The sequence below is a fragment of the Notechis scutatus genome, chromosome 1, assembly GCF_049901735.1.
Source record: "Notechis scutatus isolate UNSWTSFEM ecotype Mainland chromosome 1, rNotScu1.2, whole genome shotgun sequence".
NCBI lineage: Eukaryota > Metazoa > Chordata > Lepidosauria > Squamata > Elapidae > Notechis > Notechis scutatus.
In genome coordinates, this window is record NC_142009.1 from 71232622 (window position 1) to 71251456 (window position 18835).

At 37.0% G+C, this 18835-nt stretch overlaps 1 protein-coding gene across 12 annotated transcripts in view; it reads right to left on the reverse strand.

Moving 5' to 3' along the window:
- Positions 1-361: 361 nt before the first annotated feature.
- Positions 362-18835, reverse strand: part of CHRM3 (cholinergic receptor muscarinic 3) — a 247411-nt gene continuing 228937 nt past the window's right edge. For all 12 annotated transcript variants that reach the window (XM_026669410.2, XM_087967489.1, XM_087967507.1 and 9 more), the window contains one exon: positions 362-5908. In XM_026669410.2, the coding sequence (XP_026525195.1) occupies positions 4093-5889 (1797 nt within the window). In that variant the 5' untranslated portion in view covers positions 5890-5908 and the 3' untranslated portion in view covers positions 362-4092. The remainder of the gene's footprint in view (positions 5909-18835) is intronic.

Below are 18835 nucleotides of genomic sequence, written 5' to 3' on the forward strand. Positions count from 1 at the left end.
TTTATTACCATCAGGTTGTATCTCAGAAGTTATTCTAAAATACAGGAACTTTTTTCTAAGCCACATTCTCCGTTAACTCATTTGGTGCTTGGGAGTTGCTTATAGATATTGGTTCTCCCCAAGAGAACCATTGCATTGTAACTAAACCTACCTGTGCCATCCACAGATTAATTATTGTCTTCCTATGTATTTCCATGTCCATGTGTGCAGCTATACATACACATATACCCAGGTACAGACAAAAAAAGTATTCAGAATTACATTCATTTGTCAAAAAGCCTGTGAACATTATATGCCTGCCCTACAATTGTCAGTGACATCTAAGAAGCTGATTATGTATCAAACACTAAGCAATTCCTAATTTATTTTTTGTGTAAACAATGATGTTTTGCTTTTGCCAAAAGGCTAAATTTTTATTTAAAAATATATACTTTATCATGAAATTAATACAATGCACGATAGCATCCTTGTCACAGTGTGACTCTCAAATTATTAGATGAAATTGCACTTACCCGAGAGAAGGGGGAAGGGAGGGAGGGAGTGAAAGAACGTAGTATAGTGTTGAAATACATTTTTAACTTAACTGAACTGTGAAAGATGGGTATATTTTTTTAGAAACTGTAAATAAAAATTTCCTAAGGACCTAGGAGTCACGGAGGGAGTCAAGGCCTCTTAGTTGATACTGGTGGGCCTATCCAAGAGTTAAAATCTTATGGTTTCAGCATGCAATGGATTACTTTATGACAGACCTTGGGAGATAGGAGTTTTAATTTTTTCTACATTCAAATTTTGGGAGTGTTACAGCTTGTACAAGCCTTGTTGAATGAGCACCCTTGCTTTTTGTTTTAGACAGAGCTCAAACTTCATTTGGATTTCAGGATCCTGGAAGAAGGATTAGATTTAGTGGTTAATCAGGAGCATGAAATTCAGGAGAAGGGTATAAGAAAGTGCTATTTCTTTAATCCAGGCATGCTGTAATCAGCAGGTCTTGTCTGCCCCTCACAGCTGATGTCCAGGGCTCAAATGAGCACCTAGGAAATGTGTGACAATCAGCACAGCAACAAATAAACCAGTCTGTACTTCGATTGATTTTCTCCTGGGGATTCCCCAGCTGTGTGGCACTGCTCAAATCAGAAATGTGCATAGTTGTAAATACTCAATATTATGATGTTGTATCTCTCAGTATGCAGTTATTCTGAAACGATCTGATGTTTATTCACAAGATACAGGGCTGCAACACCGAAGGGAAGATATATGATTATTGATTTAAAATACATCTCTGCTCTGAATTCCTTCTTTACAAAGTCACTTTTCTTACTTTTAAAAAATATACTATATGAAATACTTGGCTTTTTAGACAAACATTGTTTTGAGCACCTTACAGGTGCTGGGTGCCTGAATACCTTATATAGCATGTCGGTTAAAAACATACATGCATTTCCTTCCCCCCTTCTTCTAAACTGTACAAAGTTGTCCCCATTTATTTCTCAATAGTTACATTTTAGAACTTGACTTTCCACAGAGTGCTGCTCAAAGTGATGCTTTTTAAAATGACTAGGCCTGTCTTGTGCCAATAAAGTGTCATTGGCTAAAATTGGGTGCAGGTCTTCCCTTGCCCAAAGTTGCTTCTCTATGCTGGGAAAAGCAACCACTTTAGGAATCTAAATTTGGAATCTAAATTCAGAATTTAATGTTCTGAATCTCTTAGAAATACAAGAACTCAGTCAGAGGAAGATGTGGCAATTCTAATTCATCACCCCAGACATTCCCTTTGGATATCATTCATTCCATGCCCAGTTCTATGACATACAGGTTTCTAACATCCCTTCCCTCCCCCCAACCCCCATTTTTGAAGCTTAGAAGGAATGCCTGGCTGGATTTGCAAAGGTTTCTGAGGGGGGTATGTTGCCCATCAAGAAGAATCTTTTTCAATGTTCACAAATGTAACCTACCACAATCTGTGATACACAAACTTGGAAACTGTGTTCATGTTTCAAGAACACTTTTATGATCTGCTTGAAAAGAACATTACAGTTGAAGACCAAAGAGCAATATTTATCAACATTTAAATAAAACATTTCGGTGGCATTTTTATGTATATAAATATTTCTTCATATTAATAGATCACAAAATTAAATAGCTCAGATACACAGACACTATTTAATATACTTCCACTGTTGTCAAAATCACCTGTAAACACCATCTCACACTGAATACAAAAGCAGCTCTTATACCAGTTCCGTGTTCACAACATTGAGTCCTCTTTTCATAAAGGAAGTTGCTTATTTTTATTGTCAGATCTGCGTGTCAGATCAAAAATGAAAAAAAAAAAAAAAGTTGGGGAGAAGCCCCGTAAAACTCTTGGTTGATTGGAAAGGTAATATACAAAATTGCTTTTTTAAAAATGTAAATAAATCCTATCTGAAACAATTGCTTAAAGTACAGTCCTTTCCTCTGGCATGTCTTGACTTTTACAAAGTACAGCAGAGGCATAGACTCTTCTGGAACATTTCCTGTGCACACAGCCCTGAATGAACCAACTGGAGTCGCTAAGAGCAGGGAGGGAGTGGGGGTCAGGTCCAAGCTCTGCTGAACTGACTGAATTGATAAATAAGAGGGATCACTGCTTATGTCTCAGCTACTTTACAGCCCTTTTTTGTCTTTCTGAGAAGGTGCTTAGCTATTTGAATTGGCAAACAACTTACATTCACTTGGGACATTGTACTGCACAAACTGGAAATTTCCACTACTGTTTGGAACAAAAACAGCAATAATAATAATAATAATAATAATAACAGAAGCTTTCAAAATCAACAAGCGTTATTGAAAGTGCCATTTCGTTATTTTTTTTAAAAAATACAGTTATTTATCCCATGTCTAAAATGCCTTTCAATGTACAGAAAATAGAGATAAGACTCTGGTGCATTCTCCTTGTGCCAATAAAGTGTGATGCAGACAGCTGGGAAGAAGTAATGTGCTTATTCCATGGATTCTTTGTCCTTGTCATACGCTTCAACAAAAACAGGACAAACACGGACCTGATTTTTTGCTGACACCGTTCTTAAGCCTCTTTCTGGGGTTCTCTCTCCCTCCCCTCCGCCAAATTTGTAGAAAGGATGAGACTTTCTGCTCCGGCTTATCTACAACTTAAGAGATTCCCAGGGCTGCGCTGGTACTGTACTAAAAATCTGAGTTCCTCTGTGACCCTCACATTTAAAGCAGAAGTAAAGCCTGTACCGAGTTTCTCATGAAGACGAACTTCTCGTCTGCCTTCTGCATGTGGCCCCACTTCTTCAGTTTAAAGAGCATCTTAATATTTAAAGGATATCTCTACTTGAAAAATATACATACTCAGTTCTTCTGCTTAAATGTATAGGGATAACATGCACCCTTTGGAAATTCTTCATTGTTGTACATAAAATTATTCTGTGGAGTTACAATTTTAAGATTGCCCAAATCAATACAACATAAACGAGTTCTGAAAAACTGTTTTCAAGGCCCCTTGTGCTGCTCACATCTCATAGTGATGGCAATTACTGCTAAGACAAGACCTCACCTTTCCTGTAAACAGACAGCAAGTGCTGAGTGCATGGGATGTTCCTGCACAGGTTATTTAATAAACCGAGTCAACAAATTGACATTACGCCTACAAAAGGAGAAGATGGGAAGCTCTAAAATGTTTGGGACATCTGTACAGTATTCGGAACACACATATACCCACATTTTGAAATAGATCAGTCCAATTGGTGACATATTGGATCCTACTAGATTTATCAGAAAAGCATATTGGGAGTGGGCTAGCTACATGTGTGCTCTCCTGAGATCCCAGAATGGATTAACAAGTGCAGGACTGAATAGATCATATGCAGCTTTTTGGAATTGTATAGATAAATTTTCAGATATCTGATTGTTCTTTAATAAATACATTTGTAATTTGTTTTTGCTTTATGTGGCTTCAACTGTTACAGTATACAGGAAGTATTAAAAGGATACATACACCAGGCTGCTACTTTCACATCTCTGAAGATATGTAGTTGGCTCCAGCAACCACCCTTCCTTTAATGTTTATTATTGTGGTTAAAAAATACTACTCTATGAAGTTTCCCGTGGAATCCGCTTGTGAAAAATGACTGATGATCTCTGCTGATATTGTTGTCTACGTCGTTTACGTTTGTCACACTGACAGAGCAATAACATCTTGAATGTGGTTCTGAAATTTTTATTACATAGTGCATAGCACATAGGGTTCACTGTACTATTGATGTAGCAAAGCCAATACCCCAGGTTCCAAAATGTTTTTGGGATACAATTACAAAAAGTATTTACCAGGACCATGATATTATATGGGGTCCAGGTGATAATGAAGGCAAACAAAATGGCGCTAAGTGTCTGTGCAGCTTTCTTTTCTTTGATAAGTGACATTCGCTTTCGTTTGGTGATCTGACTTCTTGTCTTCAAGGCGAACTTCTTGGCCAGGGTGGCTTCCTTGAATGACAAAGGTAAGGCATTAGGTCCCTTCATCCCTGTGGAATTGCAGCCTGAAGCCTTTCCTGCATATACTGCAGATGCTTGTTGAACTGGAAGCTTGGGAAAGCATTTCTGTAAATTCCCATCATTCATGCTCTTTTGTGGATGAAGCCTTTTTGGTTTCTGCTCCTTTGACTCTGTGCCCAACTTCTGCAGTTCATCTTCTGACCCAGGCAGATCTTCTGATGAAGGCAGTTTCGCAGAATTGAGAATTGTACCATGTCCTGGAAGCTTTAGTACAATGGAGTAGATGGCTCGGGTGTCCGAGGCAATGTCGTCTTCATCAGAAGAGGCGGAGTTCTCAAGGGATGCGTTGCCATCATTGTTGTTCCAGCTATCGCTGCTGCTATGCTCCTGATCAACCTGATCTGAACTGGGTTTCCAGCTCTTGGATGTCATCCAGAAGTTGCAGCCCCCATATTTTCTTCGTTTGGTATGTTTTGTGTTCTGCTGCTGCAGTTCATAACTGCTACAGCTTCTAGAACTTCCTGTTTGGTTGACAAAGCACGCTGCCTCAGCCTCACTCCCAGAAGCCTGGAGTCCTGCTAACTCTTTGGTACGTTTCTCTGTCTCCTTGTATATCCTCCAGTACAAGATACTCATAATAGTAACTGGCAAATAAAAGGCAGCTATGGCAGTGCCAAAAGTGAGTACGGGTTCATTTAGGAACTGGATATAACATTCACCCTCTTCGACAGTCCGCTCCCCGACAAAATATTGCCAGAACAGAATAGCAGGAGCCCAAAGGATGAACGAGATGACCCAAGCTAAGCCAATCATCACTGCAGCCCTTCTGGTTGTTCGTTTAGCTCTATAGGTAAGTGGCCTCGTGATGGAAAAATATCTGTCAAAACTGATGACCAGTAGATTCATGACAGAAGCATTGCTTGCCACATAGTCAATGCAAAGCCATAGATCACAGGCCAAGTTTCCCAAAGCCCAGCGGCCCATGATTATATATGTGGTAAAAAGGTTCATGGAAATAATACCAATTATCAGATCCGCGCAAGCAAGACTCAACAAAAAGTAGTTGTTAACTGTTTTTAGCTGTTTGTTGACCTTAAAAGCCACAATCACCAAGATGTTTCCGATGATGGTGACAAGGGCCAGAATGCCAGTGAGGAAAGCAATCAGGACAACTTGCCAGACAGCATGTCCTCCCAGAGGATCAGGAGGAGCATGGGACACATTGGTCATGCCTATGGTAGAGAAGAAAAAGCTCCTGTTTGCATGGGAAGGGCCATAGGTGCTAGTAAACAACGGAGCATCATTGGGAACTCCTTTTCTTTGCGAGTCTCGAATCCAGAAGGTGCTCACATTTGGAAGTAACGAAGGGATTGTGCTGTTGCTAGATGGGATCATTGTGACATTCTGACATATTCTGCAAAAAGGTCAAAAGAAAGAAATGGCATGTAAATAACATACTTATAACTGCTTATGCAACATTATTACTAGCATCAAACATATTATTCTAAATGTTAAGGAGCTAGATCCTGTTATGGAATGGGATTATATCATGAAAACCTTTTAATAGCACTTAGACTTATACACCATTTCACCGCTTCACAGTGCTTTACAGCCAGTGGTGGGATTCAAATAATTTAACAACCGGTTCTCTGCCCTAATGATTTCTTCCAACAACCAGTTCACCAAACTGCTCGGAAAGTTAACAACTGGTTCTCCCGAAGTGGTGCGAACTGGCTGAACCCCATCACTGTTTACAATCCTCTCTAAGTGGTTTTACAGAATCAGTATATTGCCCCCAACAATCTGCGTCCTCATTTTATTGACCTCGGAAGGATGAAAGGCTGAGTCAATCTTGAGCCTGGTGAGATTTGAATTGCCAAATTGCAGGCAGCCGGCAGTCAGCAGAAGTAGTCTGTAGCACTGCACTCTAACCATTGCACCACTGTGGCTCATAATAAACATTGCCCTCAACATTTATGCTGTCCCCAAATTATCCATATATTATCCCATTTATTTCTGGGTTTTTATTTTTGTAGTTTAAATTGCAAATGAAGGGCTCCATAGAGCAAATGAGTCCAGCAGGAACAAAAGGATTTTAAAAAGCCATACTCCCATGCTAAGGATCTGACCTGCTCTGAGTTTATGTGCTCATTTTTGAGTAAAAAAACAACAACTCAAACATAGTTACTTCTACTTATATTGAAGAAATTTTATTTTGGCCAACTTTTCTCAATTTAGATTGTGAAAGAGCCGTACTAGAAAAAGCAATCCAGTCGAAATAAGTGCTTAACTTTATTGCTGATCTCATCCTTGACTGTGAACGAATATTGTTTAAAAGTTAAGAGATGTTATGTCTATTGTTTTGATGCTACAACTGAACATTCAGTTAGGATCCAATAGCAAAGTCAGCTCTGTAATATGATTACCACTTTTAGCTTGGGAATTTTTTTAATGCAAAAACAGAAAACATCAATTAACCAGGCCAAACATAAGTCCCATTGATTTCACAACGTAAGACAGTTGCAATGGACTGTTCTCTACCCAGTGAGGGTTGATGTTGTAGGACAGCAGTCCCCAACCTTTCTAATGTGGCAGTCTGGCCCGGTTGGGATATGTGTGAGTGGCAAGAGTAATGCACGCACACAGAGTTCCATTTGTGGGACCTGAGAGTACACGGGCCTTCCACTCGTGTGAATGGAACTTTGTGTGTGGGTGGAGGGTGCTTGTGCTTGTGCACAAAGCTCCACTCACACAAGCAGCAGGCAGTTGCACTTATGTGTAAAGCTCCACTTACATGAGCAGACAGCACTAGCACGTATAGCTCCGTTTGTGCAAATGGAGCTTCATGTGCAAGTGCAAGTGCCCTCCGCTCACACAAATGAAGCTTCGTGTGTGAATGCAAGTGCCTTCCACTTGTGCAAATGGAGCTTCAGGCGCATGCACTTGCCCATCTCTCTCGCAGCTCAGTGTCAATGGTGGTACGGCTAATTCGTTAGTCAAAACCTTGACACCCAATTTTGAATAGGCCTGATAGTGGGCTATGGCTCAGGGTTGAGGACTCCTGTTGTAGCACAATTGTCTGACTTCTGTTTAAACATCTCTACTGCAAAAGACTCCACTGAAATATATTCCAATGTTAGAAAGTTTCTTACGGTAGTTAGACAAACTCTTTCCTATGTTTCCAATTTCCATTTTCTGCTGGATAGCCTTTCAGCTACTTGAAGATAACTATGTTGTCTTCCAACAACCAGTTCGCCAAACAATCTTCCCATAATCCCATTATCTTCCCATAATCTTCCCTTTCCTGGTTAAATACTTAGCCTTTCCCTTATTTATCATAAAACTAGATTTCTGGCTTCTTTCCTATCTTGGCTGCTCTTCTAGTCCAATTCGTCAACATCTTTTGTAGGATATGGTACATCAACTAGTTGTAATTAACAAAGGCACAAAGATGCCCTAACATCTCCGCCCCCCCCCCAAGATGGTGCATTCATCAACACCCAATTGTGCATTAGTGGTACCAATGTTAAAGTTGCACTGGCTACCCTATCTTGAAACCATTCAGGGCTGAATTTAAGATATATATACAATCTGTTAATTTTTGTTACTTCAGTACCTTGAGTCAATGTTTGTTACTTTGGTACCTTGAGTTGCTTGAAACAGCAAACATGGAAGGACAGCAAATTTCATGCAGGTATGATTTTCTTCTGATTAAAAAATGAGCAAATAGTAATTTAACTCAGCAGTGGGGAAAGGCTTTATAATGTATTACTTTCTTAGTGCAATTAAAAAGCTGGTTATGTTTCACCAGTTCCTTTTTACATGTAGCATTGCCAAGTCAAGTGTCTCTTCTTTCATACGTGCATATAAAGAAGAATTCAGAAACACATCAGCATTGTCAAAGACAGAAGCCAAAGCTGAAATTATACCATTCATGATAATGCCACGTCACCATTACCTAATTGTAGCAAATAGTTTTCTTGTTTAAATTACCCCACAGCTTTCATAGAGTTTCATAAACCTGTTTCAAATCTTGTACAGAGGGAATTTATCAAATAATGCATCATGTTTTAATTGAGGAAAAAAGAGGTAAGATCAATTGGCAAAGCAGCTTGTAAAATATATATGAAAAAGAGTAGAAGAAATGTCCTGGTTGTACGTCCAAAGGAGGAGGTGTAGGAAAACATTGTAAAGTGAGATATTGTCAAATGCTGGAAGTAAAATGAAGAATAATTGAGCACATCAAACACAGAATAAGATCTGCAATGTTTCTTCATAAATTAGGTAACATTTGTTTGTACATCCTGCCAGCCAAGCATGTGGTTCACAGAGTGCTTTACAAAAGCAAAAGACCTACACGTCAGTAGTAACAGAAGCGCCAAGAGTTTGCTTTAAAAGGTTGAAATTCTAGCATATCTATATCCTGATTTCAAAGAACTGCTGGCATTGCACCCACGCGTGCACAGACACACAGAGTGGGCCTGATAAATCAATGACCTTATAGGATAAGTTCACTTCTTTTGCTCATGGAAAACATGAAAGAGCAACTCATTTGTAAACATTAACATTGTTTTGAAAAATACAAGAGGAGGGAGAGAAGTCAAATGTGAATCTCAGAAGGGAGGGAGGAATGGAGGGAGACTAATATCCATTCACTGTAATGAGAATACAGCAGCAAATTTATAACTGAACATCTCTGGCAATATTTAACCACTGTGTGAGAAACTGTCTTAAAACAACATGCGTTGTGTTTTATAAATTCTCCTTTCATACATGGGTAGTATGACTTCCACCTTGCAGTGATGCAAACCTTCACTTCCCTAAAAACTTACATATTAATTCTCATTCTCTCCCTCCCTCCCTCTCTCTCTCTCCCTTTTTCCTCTCAAAAGGTTACACAATTTCAAGTGTGTTGTGCAGACTTCTTTTGCATAGATTCCCATAGGTAATGCTGTACAATATAAGTTTGGCACTGAACATTCAAGAAGAACTTTAGATGGTGACAAAGATTTAGGGGTATTCAGACCACCATCCAGTGGTCATCGGAATAATTTTTTTGATAGACAGTTAAAAAGCAGTTGTGCTGCCTATCTTCATGTCTCCAGTCTCACTTCTTAAGCATATGCTGTGGGGAGGCAGTATTTAAAAAAACGTATCGTGGTAAAACTCTTGAAGTGATCTAATCAAAACTCTGTAGAGGTAAACTTTGCTAAAGGATCTCAAAGGTGCTTTTTTCAAAAGGCAACTGGACAGTCCTGGATGACTGAGAATCTCCATAGATATTTTGTTAAAGGATACCTTTTATTTTCATTTCATTCTCCTCAAAAGTGAAGCAGCTTCAGATGTTTGAAATTTCCACACTGTAATATGTTTCTTTAAAATCCAATCTAGAATTTCAAATTGCTTCAGGTTGCTTCATGTTGTGATTGAAACTTGAATTACAAACTTGAATTGTACCCTCTTTCATTCTTGAATCTCTTACTCATGTAAAATAAGGAGCGATTTTACCATGTTTGGAATGTTTTTGTTAAATTGAATCTTCCCTGTCCCTAACATGCTAAAAAATATTAGGTTGTACAATGTAACTGCAACTTATCTGTTTGGAACTGTTTAAAAATAAATTTTAAAATTATTAGAGTCTTCAATAAGTAGACAAAAGAGAAGCAATTCTTAAAATTCCAAATCACAAAGAAGACCTAAAGATTATCCAAAATACTGTTTTTCAAGTTTGGGAGACAAATCCTAGTGCTAAAAATTCCACTAAACTATTATAGTGTATTTTCATTTCTAAAATTAATGAGAAATAAATACTTGGTTTCTATGAAAAATAAATGAAAGTGCAAACAAGATATATTTTGTTTTGATGCTGATTTTTTTTAAAAAAACAATGTTTTAGCTGACACAAGAATTACTGTATTGCTTAGCAACTGTATGCAAATTGATAATCTGATTATAACACTAAAAATCTTGGTTGGTGTAAAATCTTTTTATATACTTGAAATAAAAATAAGAACCATTGACCAATGCATTTGAATATTTATAGATCATAATGTCTTAGATAATGTTTATTACAATGCCATAAAATTTTATGCCATTCTAGAGCTAAAGCAGAGACTATATTGCTATGGCATAAAATATAAATGGGGAAAAATTAATAAACTGCACAATAAATACTAAACAAGAATAGATTACAAAAAATGAGAAAAATCAAATGTACTTTCTTAATTTACATTAAATCTTAATTTATTTTCAATTTTAGGCCACCAAAAATGACTGTTTCTTCATCAACTGTGGCATTACTATACAAGTATTAATCAAAATTTATGAAATACACTGTTACAATCTTTCAAGCATGTTCTATTAATGGTACAGCTTAGTCATTAGCTATATTATAAAGTTGCTAGCATTTCCTATACCAAAGTGCCCATCACCTTTTATCTTGCACAGGTTCTATGACTCATTCATTGCATAATTTCTGAGCCGCTTTGCAGCTATTCCTAAATTATGGAAACAAGGAGTACCACAAGCATATTTGCTCTATCACAGTGGACTTTGCTTTACCAGTTTGTCCTGAGACAAACTCTAGGGACTATAGGTTGCTATAGGAAACACCATGTTTTGCATATTACTGATAACAACCTGGTGCCGAGTTTAAATATTTCTGATGCTAAGAAATCATGGTTGTATTATGGCTAGGCTCTGATCTGGCTATCATATGCATTCCCCCAATTTCCTTCCAAATATTGATTTCCTCTATTTGTTTGCAATGGTGGAAGACAAGGTTTTGAGATAGAAAGCCCCCATCCAATGGAAAAGAAAAACTCCATCTATAACTGGGCTATTTTACTTCATGCTGAAGTGAATTGAAATACTGAATTATATTAATCTGTGACTCTCCATCATGAAAAAGAATGCAGTGGTGTTTTGAAATCTGCTAAAGAGAGAATGGTAGAGTAGGGTCTTTAAGTCAACTAAAATTAGTTAATGGCACTTGACGTGTAAGTATCTTTTTGTGACTTAAGCAAGATTGGACAACCATTTGTCTGAAATGGTATAGGGTTTCTTGCCTAAGCAAGGGGTTGGGCTAGAAGACCTCCAAGGTCCCTTCCAACTCTTCTATTCTATTCTATTCTATTCTATTCTATTCTGTTCTGTTCTGTTCTGTTCTGTTCTGTTCTGTTCTGTTCTGTTCTACTCTACTCTACTCTACTCTACTCTACTCTACCCTCTACTCTATTCGCTGTGTTGGGAGAACCTCAGATAGGCTGCCTATGTCCACATGTCTAATGTCAATCCAAAATATAGTCAGAGACTTTGCAAACTTGTTTTCATTAGTAGTTGATAAATTTACTCCTTGAAACAAAGGAAGAGACTGCACACCAACTATGTCTTTAACATAGTTAATAACTTGTAATAGGGTCATCAATATTAGCACAACTGAAATTATTAGGCTAATTAGGGGATAATAGGATATAATTCTGTCCGTTAGAGTGTGGTTGGCTGGACAGAGGGGCTCAGGAAGGAGGGCTGGGGGGACTGTGATGCACTGGTCTTATTTTGTTTCTAGGTCCTACTTGTGATTCTTCCTCTTATAAATGTACTCTATGTCTTAATAGGGTAGAGAACACCATGAACCTTTCATATAAATTGTAACGACGTAAGGCAAGAAAACAGACTATAAGGCCAGAAATACAGTTTGTACTTGCAAATTACAGGAACTGAAAGACTGTAGTTAATATGTTACTTTAGAAGTGTATAAAATTTACGTTTGGACCAGCAATCACATCTTACTGTTTTTACTGAATTACTTTGGGCAGATACCAATGCTACACAGAATTTAGTCAAGCATGACAAAACATGAAATAAAACTACAACTTTCTAAACAAAAAAACACCACGCCTAAATATAAATATAAAAAAATAACTGTATTGGGGTGGGAGTCATTTGCTGTTAAGAATATGTTACACATATAGAAATAAGCTACAAAGGAATAATATCTAAATAAGCTTTTTAAAAAATTCCTTTCCTGATTAGTACATTTGTGTTAATGCATATATTCACATTCCTAAACAATAAAAGTTACATGCACACATTTATTGAGGATCGGAAAATCTCCAGGACATGTTAGAGTTGGAAGTAGCAACCCTTAGCTGACACTGTCAAGAAAGTGCTGTACACAGGATTTTGCATATATTTGTTTTGTTTTGTTTTCCAATAGGGAAGTTATCTTCAATTCAGAGCTAATTTCCTTTTGGTTGGTGTGTATTAGTAGCCACATTAAACTAAATTCTTTTTTATTAAAACCATTTCAATTTTAAAATTTGCATTACATTAAAACCCCAATTTATGATTTGAACATTAGATTCAAGCTATTTAGTATCCACTAGATGGTGCAGTGAACCTGTAATATAAGTTGATCATGAATAGCATACAATGGCATTTTTATAGAAAGACTAAATTTCAAAGTAACAAGAACATTTTTCTTGAAACTATAAACAGCAATACATTTTAAAGAGGAATACTTTTAGTGTTTAAAACTAAGCAGTAATCTTCTAATCTGTAGATATAATGGCTTTTTTATTTTTGTATATTTTTTGGATATGTTTGCTAAATCACAACTCTGCAGTAGCTGATATAAATAGGATTTATATATTTATATATCCTATTTACATGGCTGCCCATCTCAAAATGTGTGAGTCTGGGCAGCATACAATAAATCCATAAAGACAATTATTTTTTTAAAAAAAATTAAAATCAGGATTAAAAGTTAAGGAGAGCATCAGATATCACAAATCCACTTCATCATACAAATCCCAGCTTATATTAAACAGTTCAACACCATGCACCAGAATATTATTCAATAATTTTAAAATCTCTTAAATTTTGTAGAACTGTGATTTTTACATCACAGAACATTGCCATCACTTCCATTTTGCTTTCACCTATTCCTGCATTCCATTCCATTCCTTTCCTTTCATTAAATTAAATTAAATTATATTTTTTTTTGCTTAATCCAGTTCTCAACTGACACCTTTTTAGTGTACACATGCTACAATTTACCTTTTTGCTAAAATTTCCCAAATAAGTAATAGCAAACTAATAAGGCTTCCCCCCCCCAAAAAATTAATAAACTATTATAAAAGAGATAAGACTCTCTTATAGAGATAAGAAATGGACTAGAAATCATTTATCCCAGCTTCTTATCCCACTAGTCTTCAGAGGTTGGCCTGCTGATCATTTGAGTCACAAAAATAAAAAAAAACCTGATGCAGTCTACTTAAAAAAAAATCTGAGAGTTTCTTAAGATCTTCAGACAATATCCCAACTCTGTTAAATCTGATGTGGAAGAGACTTCAGTTCGGAACTGTGAACAGGGTGGATTTCTCATCATGATTTATAACAAAGTGTAATGTAAGACTACAGTTTAGTATAATAAATTGAGTATAATAACATGAGCCTAGAATAAAAAGATTGATTTAAAAATAACTCACCATGGGGGACTAAAGGCCTTGGCCTAGGAATTGTGGTATTTCACATGAGAAATACTTTCAGAAATAATCATGTTGAGTATATGAAAATGACAGGAAAAAAATAAATATTTAACACAACTGTAAATTTCAAATTGACAGCATAATTAGGATTTTACCCATTTCTTACTGCAAAATAGCCCATGCCAAGATATAAATTAACTTAAGGCAGAGTATTGTTGGAGCAGCCTTGTTGAAGGTTATAAACATCAAGATCATTTTTTATTTATAGGTTGCAATTAGAGGTGTTGAAAGGGTTGATTTTTGCTGGTATACCATTAAAACCCATTTTAGTGAAAGTTAGCACACTATTAACAATAATATTTTAAATAAAAAAAATTCTTTAAACTTCATTCTTGCAAAGTGCAATACACAAATCAAAAGCTACCTGGGTCTGTTTAGTGTCTTTATTATGTGTGACCTAGTGCTTTAAATTGTTTTTTTTAATTGTTTTTTGTTTCCCTTTTGAAAATTAGTACAGCAGAAAACAGCTTAATGTGGCTTCTCTCAGATCTTTTACTTTCTTCCCAGAATTAGGCAATTTAAGGATGATTTGACCATTTCCAGAAGCATGTCATCCAAAAAAGGATGTATAATTTAAAGGGTCTGTATAGATACACCTTGATTTTTTTAAAAATAAAATAAAATATAGATGGCAATTTGTCACAACTGTCTGAACATTAAGCTCAGAAAGAAGAAAGAATGTGTAAGACAATTGTGTCTGCAGGGATCAAACAAGGCCTCTTGAATGGTATAAGGAGCAGCAATGGCATTAACCAGAAAAGTGTTTTTCCATTCCTTAACATAGCAGTTTCTTTCTTCTTGGCCTATAGCCACTAGAGAAAAAGGACATTGCTAACTATTTAAAGTAACTAGGGTAACAGCATCCTAACAGAAATATTAATATTTACTAAATAAGTACATGGAATAGTTTTGATTGGCAGGGTTTTTAAAGTCATTTTAATGCCTGAAATAAAATTTAGAAGGATTAAGTACTGTATGTACCAATATTCTGTGACTTTGAATAGAAGGCTAGAGATTTGTTAACTTATGACACTTTTTTGTTTCTTTTCTTTCTGTACTGCAATTTAATTGTTACCAAGATCGATATAACAACTATATGCAGTAATTGTAAGAAGGCAAACCATTATTATGAATATAATTCCAATACGAAAAATAAAACTTGAAATATGTTTCTTCTCTGTCTCCATCGATCCCCTTGAATTTCTCCTTGCACTCAGACATGATTACTTTTCTTTCTTGTTCCTTGGAAACAGTTTTGACTTCTGAAAATTGGCTGCATTTTTCTTGGCAAGATTTTCAAGAATGGCTTGCAATTGCATACTTCCTAGGGCTGAAATGACTGTCTATAGTTACCCATCATGTTTCATGTTTAAGGAAGGACTAAAACTCACAGTCTTCCAGTTTTTAGCACGGAGCTTTAACCACTACCTCAAACTAACTCTTCAGTTTCACGTAGGAATTAAATGTCTGTTCAAAGAGAAATAATACTGCTATGGACTTCTCACAGCAAAAACTACACTAGTTGCATTTAGTGATTAAATAATTTGATGGATTATTTTCATAACTTGAAAAACAAACCTACAAATAGAAGGGTGCTTTGTGCCTTTTGAAGAATCTGGATTCTCAAAAAGAATTTCCTTCCTGGAACAAGGAATGGGATGGTATTCAGTCCTCAACTATGACTACAACTGAGCTAAAAATTCAAGTTTAGAAGTGAGAAATTTGTTAAGTGAGTTTTGTCCCATTTTATGGCTTGTCAAAAGGTCGTACAAGGGGATCACATGACTCCAGGACACTGCAACCATCATAAATGTGTTAGTTGTCAAGCATCCCAATGTAAATCATATTACCATGGGGATGCTGCAACAATTGTAGGTGTGAAAAATGCCACTTTTTTCAGTGCCATTGTAACTCTGAGCAATCATTAAATGAACTATTAGAGAAATACAGATAGTTGAGAACTATCTGTATTTTTCTAATGCTGCTTCTATTTGGTACCACTTTTTTCATTGGTTCTAAATTATCAGAACATTAACTTATCTCCTTACTATTAGACTTCAATGAGGTTCAAAACAAATATGCATAACATTATGCACTTCATACTGTAAGTTGAGGGCAGTTGCCCTCGATCTTCTTTCATTTGCAGAGAGAAAAGACATTCCACTACAAGATAGTAGAGAAACAAGTTTTTAAAGTTCCCCTTTTGCTTTGTGATCTACCATGTTCCTGGATGTTTTCACTCTCCAAATCAGTTTTATGGGGATGTATGGCACCACTGTATTATCCTTTTCTCCAAGGCCAGCAAAATCCCACTAATTATAAACTATCTTTCTACATTATCTTTGTAAGTATGAATGTAACTCTCTTCACTTACATTATGCTGAAGATTTTCAAATAAAATTGAGACAAGTGCTTCCTTTTTTAACCCAGATACCTCTAACAGTCTTCTTCCTAAAATTCAGACACATTCAAGCAATTTCATATCTTTAATTATCAGTATTGAGTTTTACAGCAAGAATTAGCAGTAGAAGATATAAAAAATATGGAGCAGAGATTGAACAGCTAGACTGAATGTAAGAATGTAAAAAATGTTGCAAAAATAAAAGATAAAAATGATGTAATATGTATAGCCAGTGCTTCGATATTTTTCAGGCTCTGTGTCCTGGGTCATTTTTTTAAAAGATTCTTTTTGTAAAAAATCCCAAAGGAACAACAATAACAAAACATTAAATGGGTGAGAAATATTCTTAGAAAGCAAATCTGGTAAATTATTGCAGTCTAATTTTTTTATGGGGGGAGGGAGTAAATAGCTTCCAGGAGAGATTATTTTGGAAAGATGTACAAAGAAGAAACCTTACCAGTGTGTTCACTTTGCAAAGTAGTATATAAAACATGTGACATAAGATTCAATTACTATAGTAAAGACCAGTATGGTATAGTATAGTGTAATTGTGGCACCAGTTAGATTCAAGTTCACTGTCCTCCAAGTTCACTGAATGTTTTCATTAATTCTAGCTGACTGAGAATTATTGGAATCACACTGGAAGAAAAGGCAAATTGCAATGCACCTTGGGTTTCTGGCACAAAGTTTAGTTTACTTTATTGTCATTGCACCTCGTACAATGAAATCAAACACCATCTTCAGTGTACATCATGACCATGACCATGAAAATAAACACAAATACACATCCTTCACCCTTCACACATTGAACCAGAAACCCCCGACACCACACCAATACTGCACTATACAGCAGAATTCAAAAGAGCCACTGCCCTGGGATAGAAGCTGTTTTTCAGCCTATTTGTCCTTGTTTTTATTATTCTGTACCGTCTGCTAGATGGTAATAGTTAAAAAAAAGCGTTCCCAGGATGAGATGGATCTTTGAGAATGTTTTGAACTTTTTTAAGGCAGCGGAAGCTATAAAATTCTTCCAAAGAGGGGAGAGGGCAACCAATGATCTTCTGGGCAATGACATTAACCCTCTGGAATGCTTTCCTATCTGCCACTGTGCAATTGGCAAACCATACAGAGGTGCAGTATGTTAAAATGCTCTCTATGGTGCAGCAGTAGAAGGTCACCAGCAGTTTCTCATTCAGTTGTTGTTTTCTGAGAAGCCTCAGGTAGTATAATCTCTGCTGGGCCCTTTTGACCAGGGCTGCAATGTGGGCACCCCAGGTCAGGTCCTCTTTTAGGGTAACACCCAGAAACTTAAAATTGGCCACTTGCTCCACTCGGTCTCCATTGATAAGCAAGGACTGGATGTCTGATCTGTTCCTTCTATAATCCATTATAAGCTCCTTGGTCTTATTGGTGTTGAGGACCAAGTTGTTGTCTCCACATCACGAAAGCAACCGGTCCACCTCATCTCAGTAGGCAGACTCATCCCCCCCGGAGATAGTCCCACCACTGTTGTATCATCTGCAAATTTAGCAATAGTATTACTAACATGAGTGGGAATGCAGTCATGCACATAAAGAGTACAGAGTAAGGGACTCAACATGCAACCCTGTGGTGTACCAGTGTTAAGAATAAGGGCTGAAGAGGTATGATTACCTAATCTGACCCTCTGTGAGTGGCCAGACAGGAAATCCATAATCCAAAGACAGATTAAATTAGAAAGCCCAAGGTCCAGAAGTTTAGACACTAGTCTATGTGGAAGAATCGTGTTAAACGCAGAACTAAAATCCACAAAAAGCATCCTCACATAGCCCTCCCGCTGTTCTAGATGAGTCAGAGCAGTGTGAAGAGTGATGGCTATAGCGCCCTCTGTAGATTTATTTTTTCTGTATGCAAACTGGTGTTTATCAAATGTATGCAGAAGACCAGAAATGATGTGCCTGCAGACCAATTTCTCAAAGCACTTCATGATAATAGGAGTGAGTGCCACTGGTCTGTAATCATTGAGGTTATTGATAGGGAACTTCTTTGGCAGCGGAATAATGGTGGAAGCCTTCAAACAAGATGGAATAGTGGAGTGGGATAAAGAACGATTGAAGATCCTGGTAAAGATTCCAGCCAACTGATCAGCACGGTCTTTAAGCACTCGGCCAGAGATATCATCAGGACCGGCAGCCTTTCTAGGGTTCACAGCCCTCAGAATGTTCCTCACCTCCTGTTCCTCCACAATGAGGTGGGGGCTACAATTGGCTGGTAGTTGTGTTTATCTGTCTCTGATGTCTCCACTTCAAAGCGAGTAAAGAAATGATTCAGTTCCTCTGCCAATGAAGCATCCCCCTCAGCAGGGATGACATTGGTTGGTTGATGGTTTGTAATTTGTTGAATCCCTCGC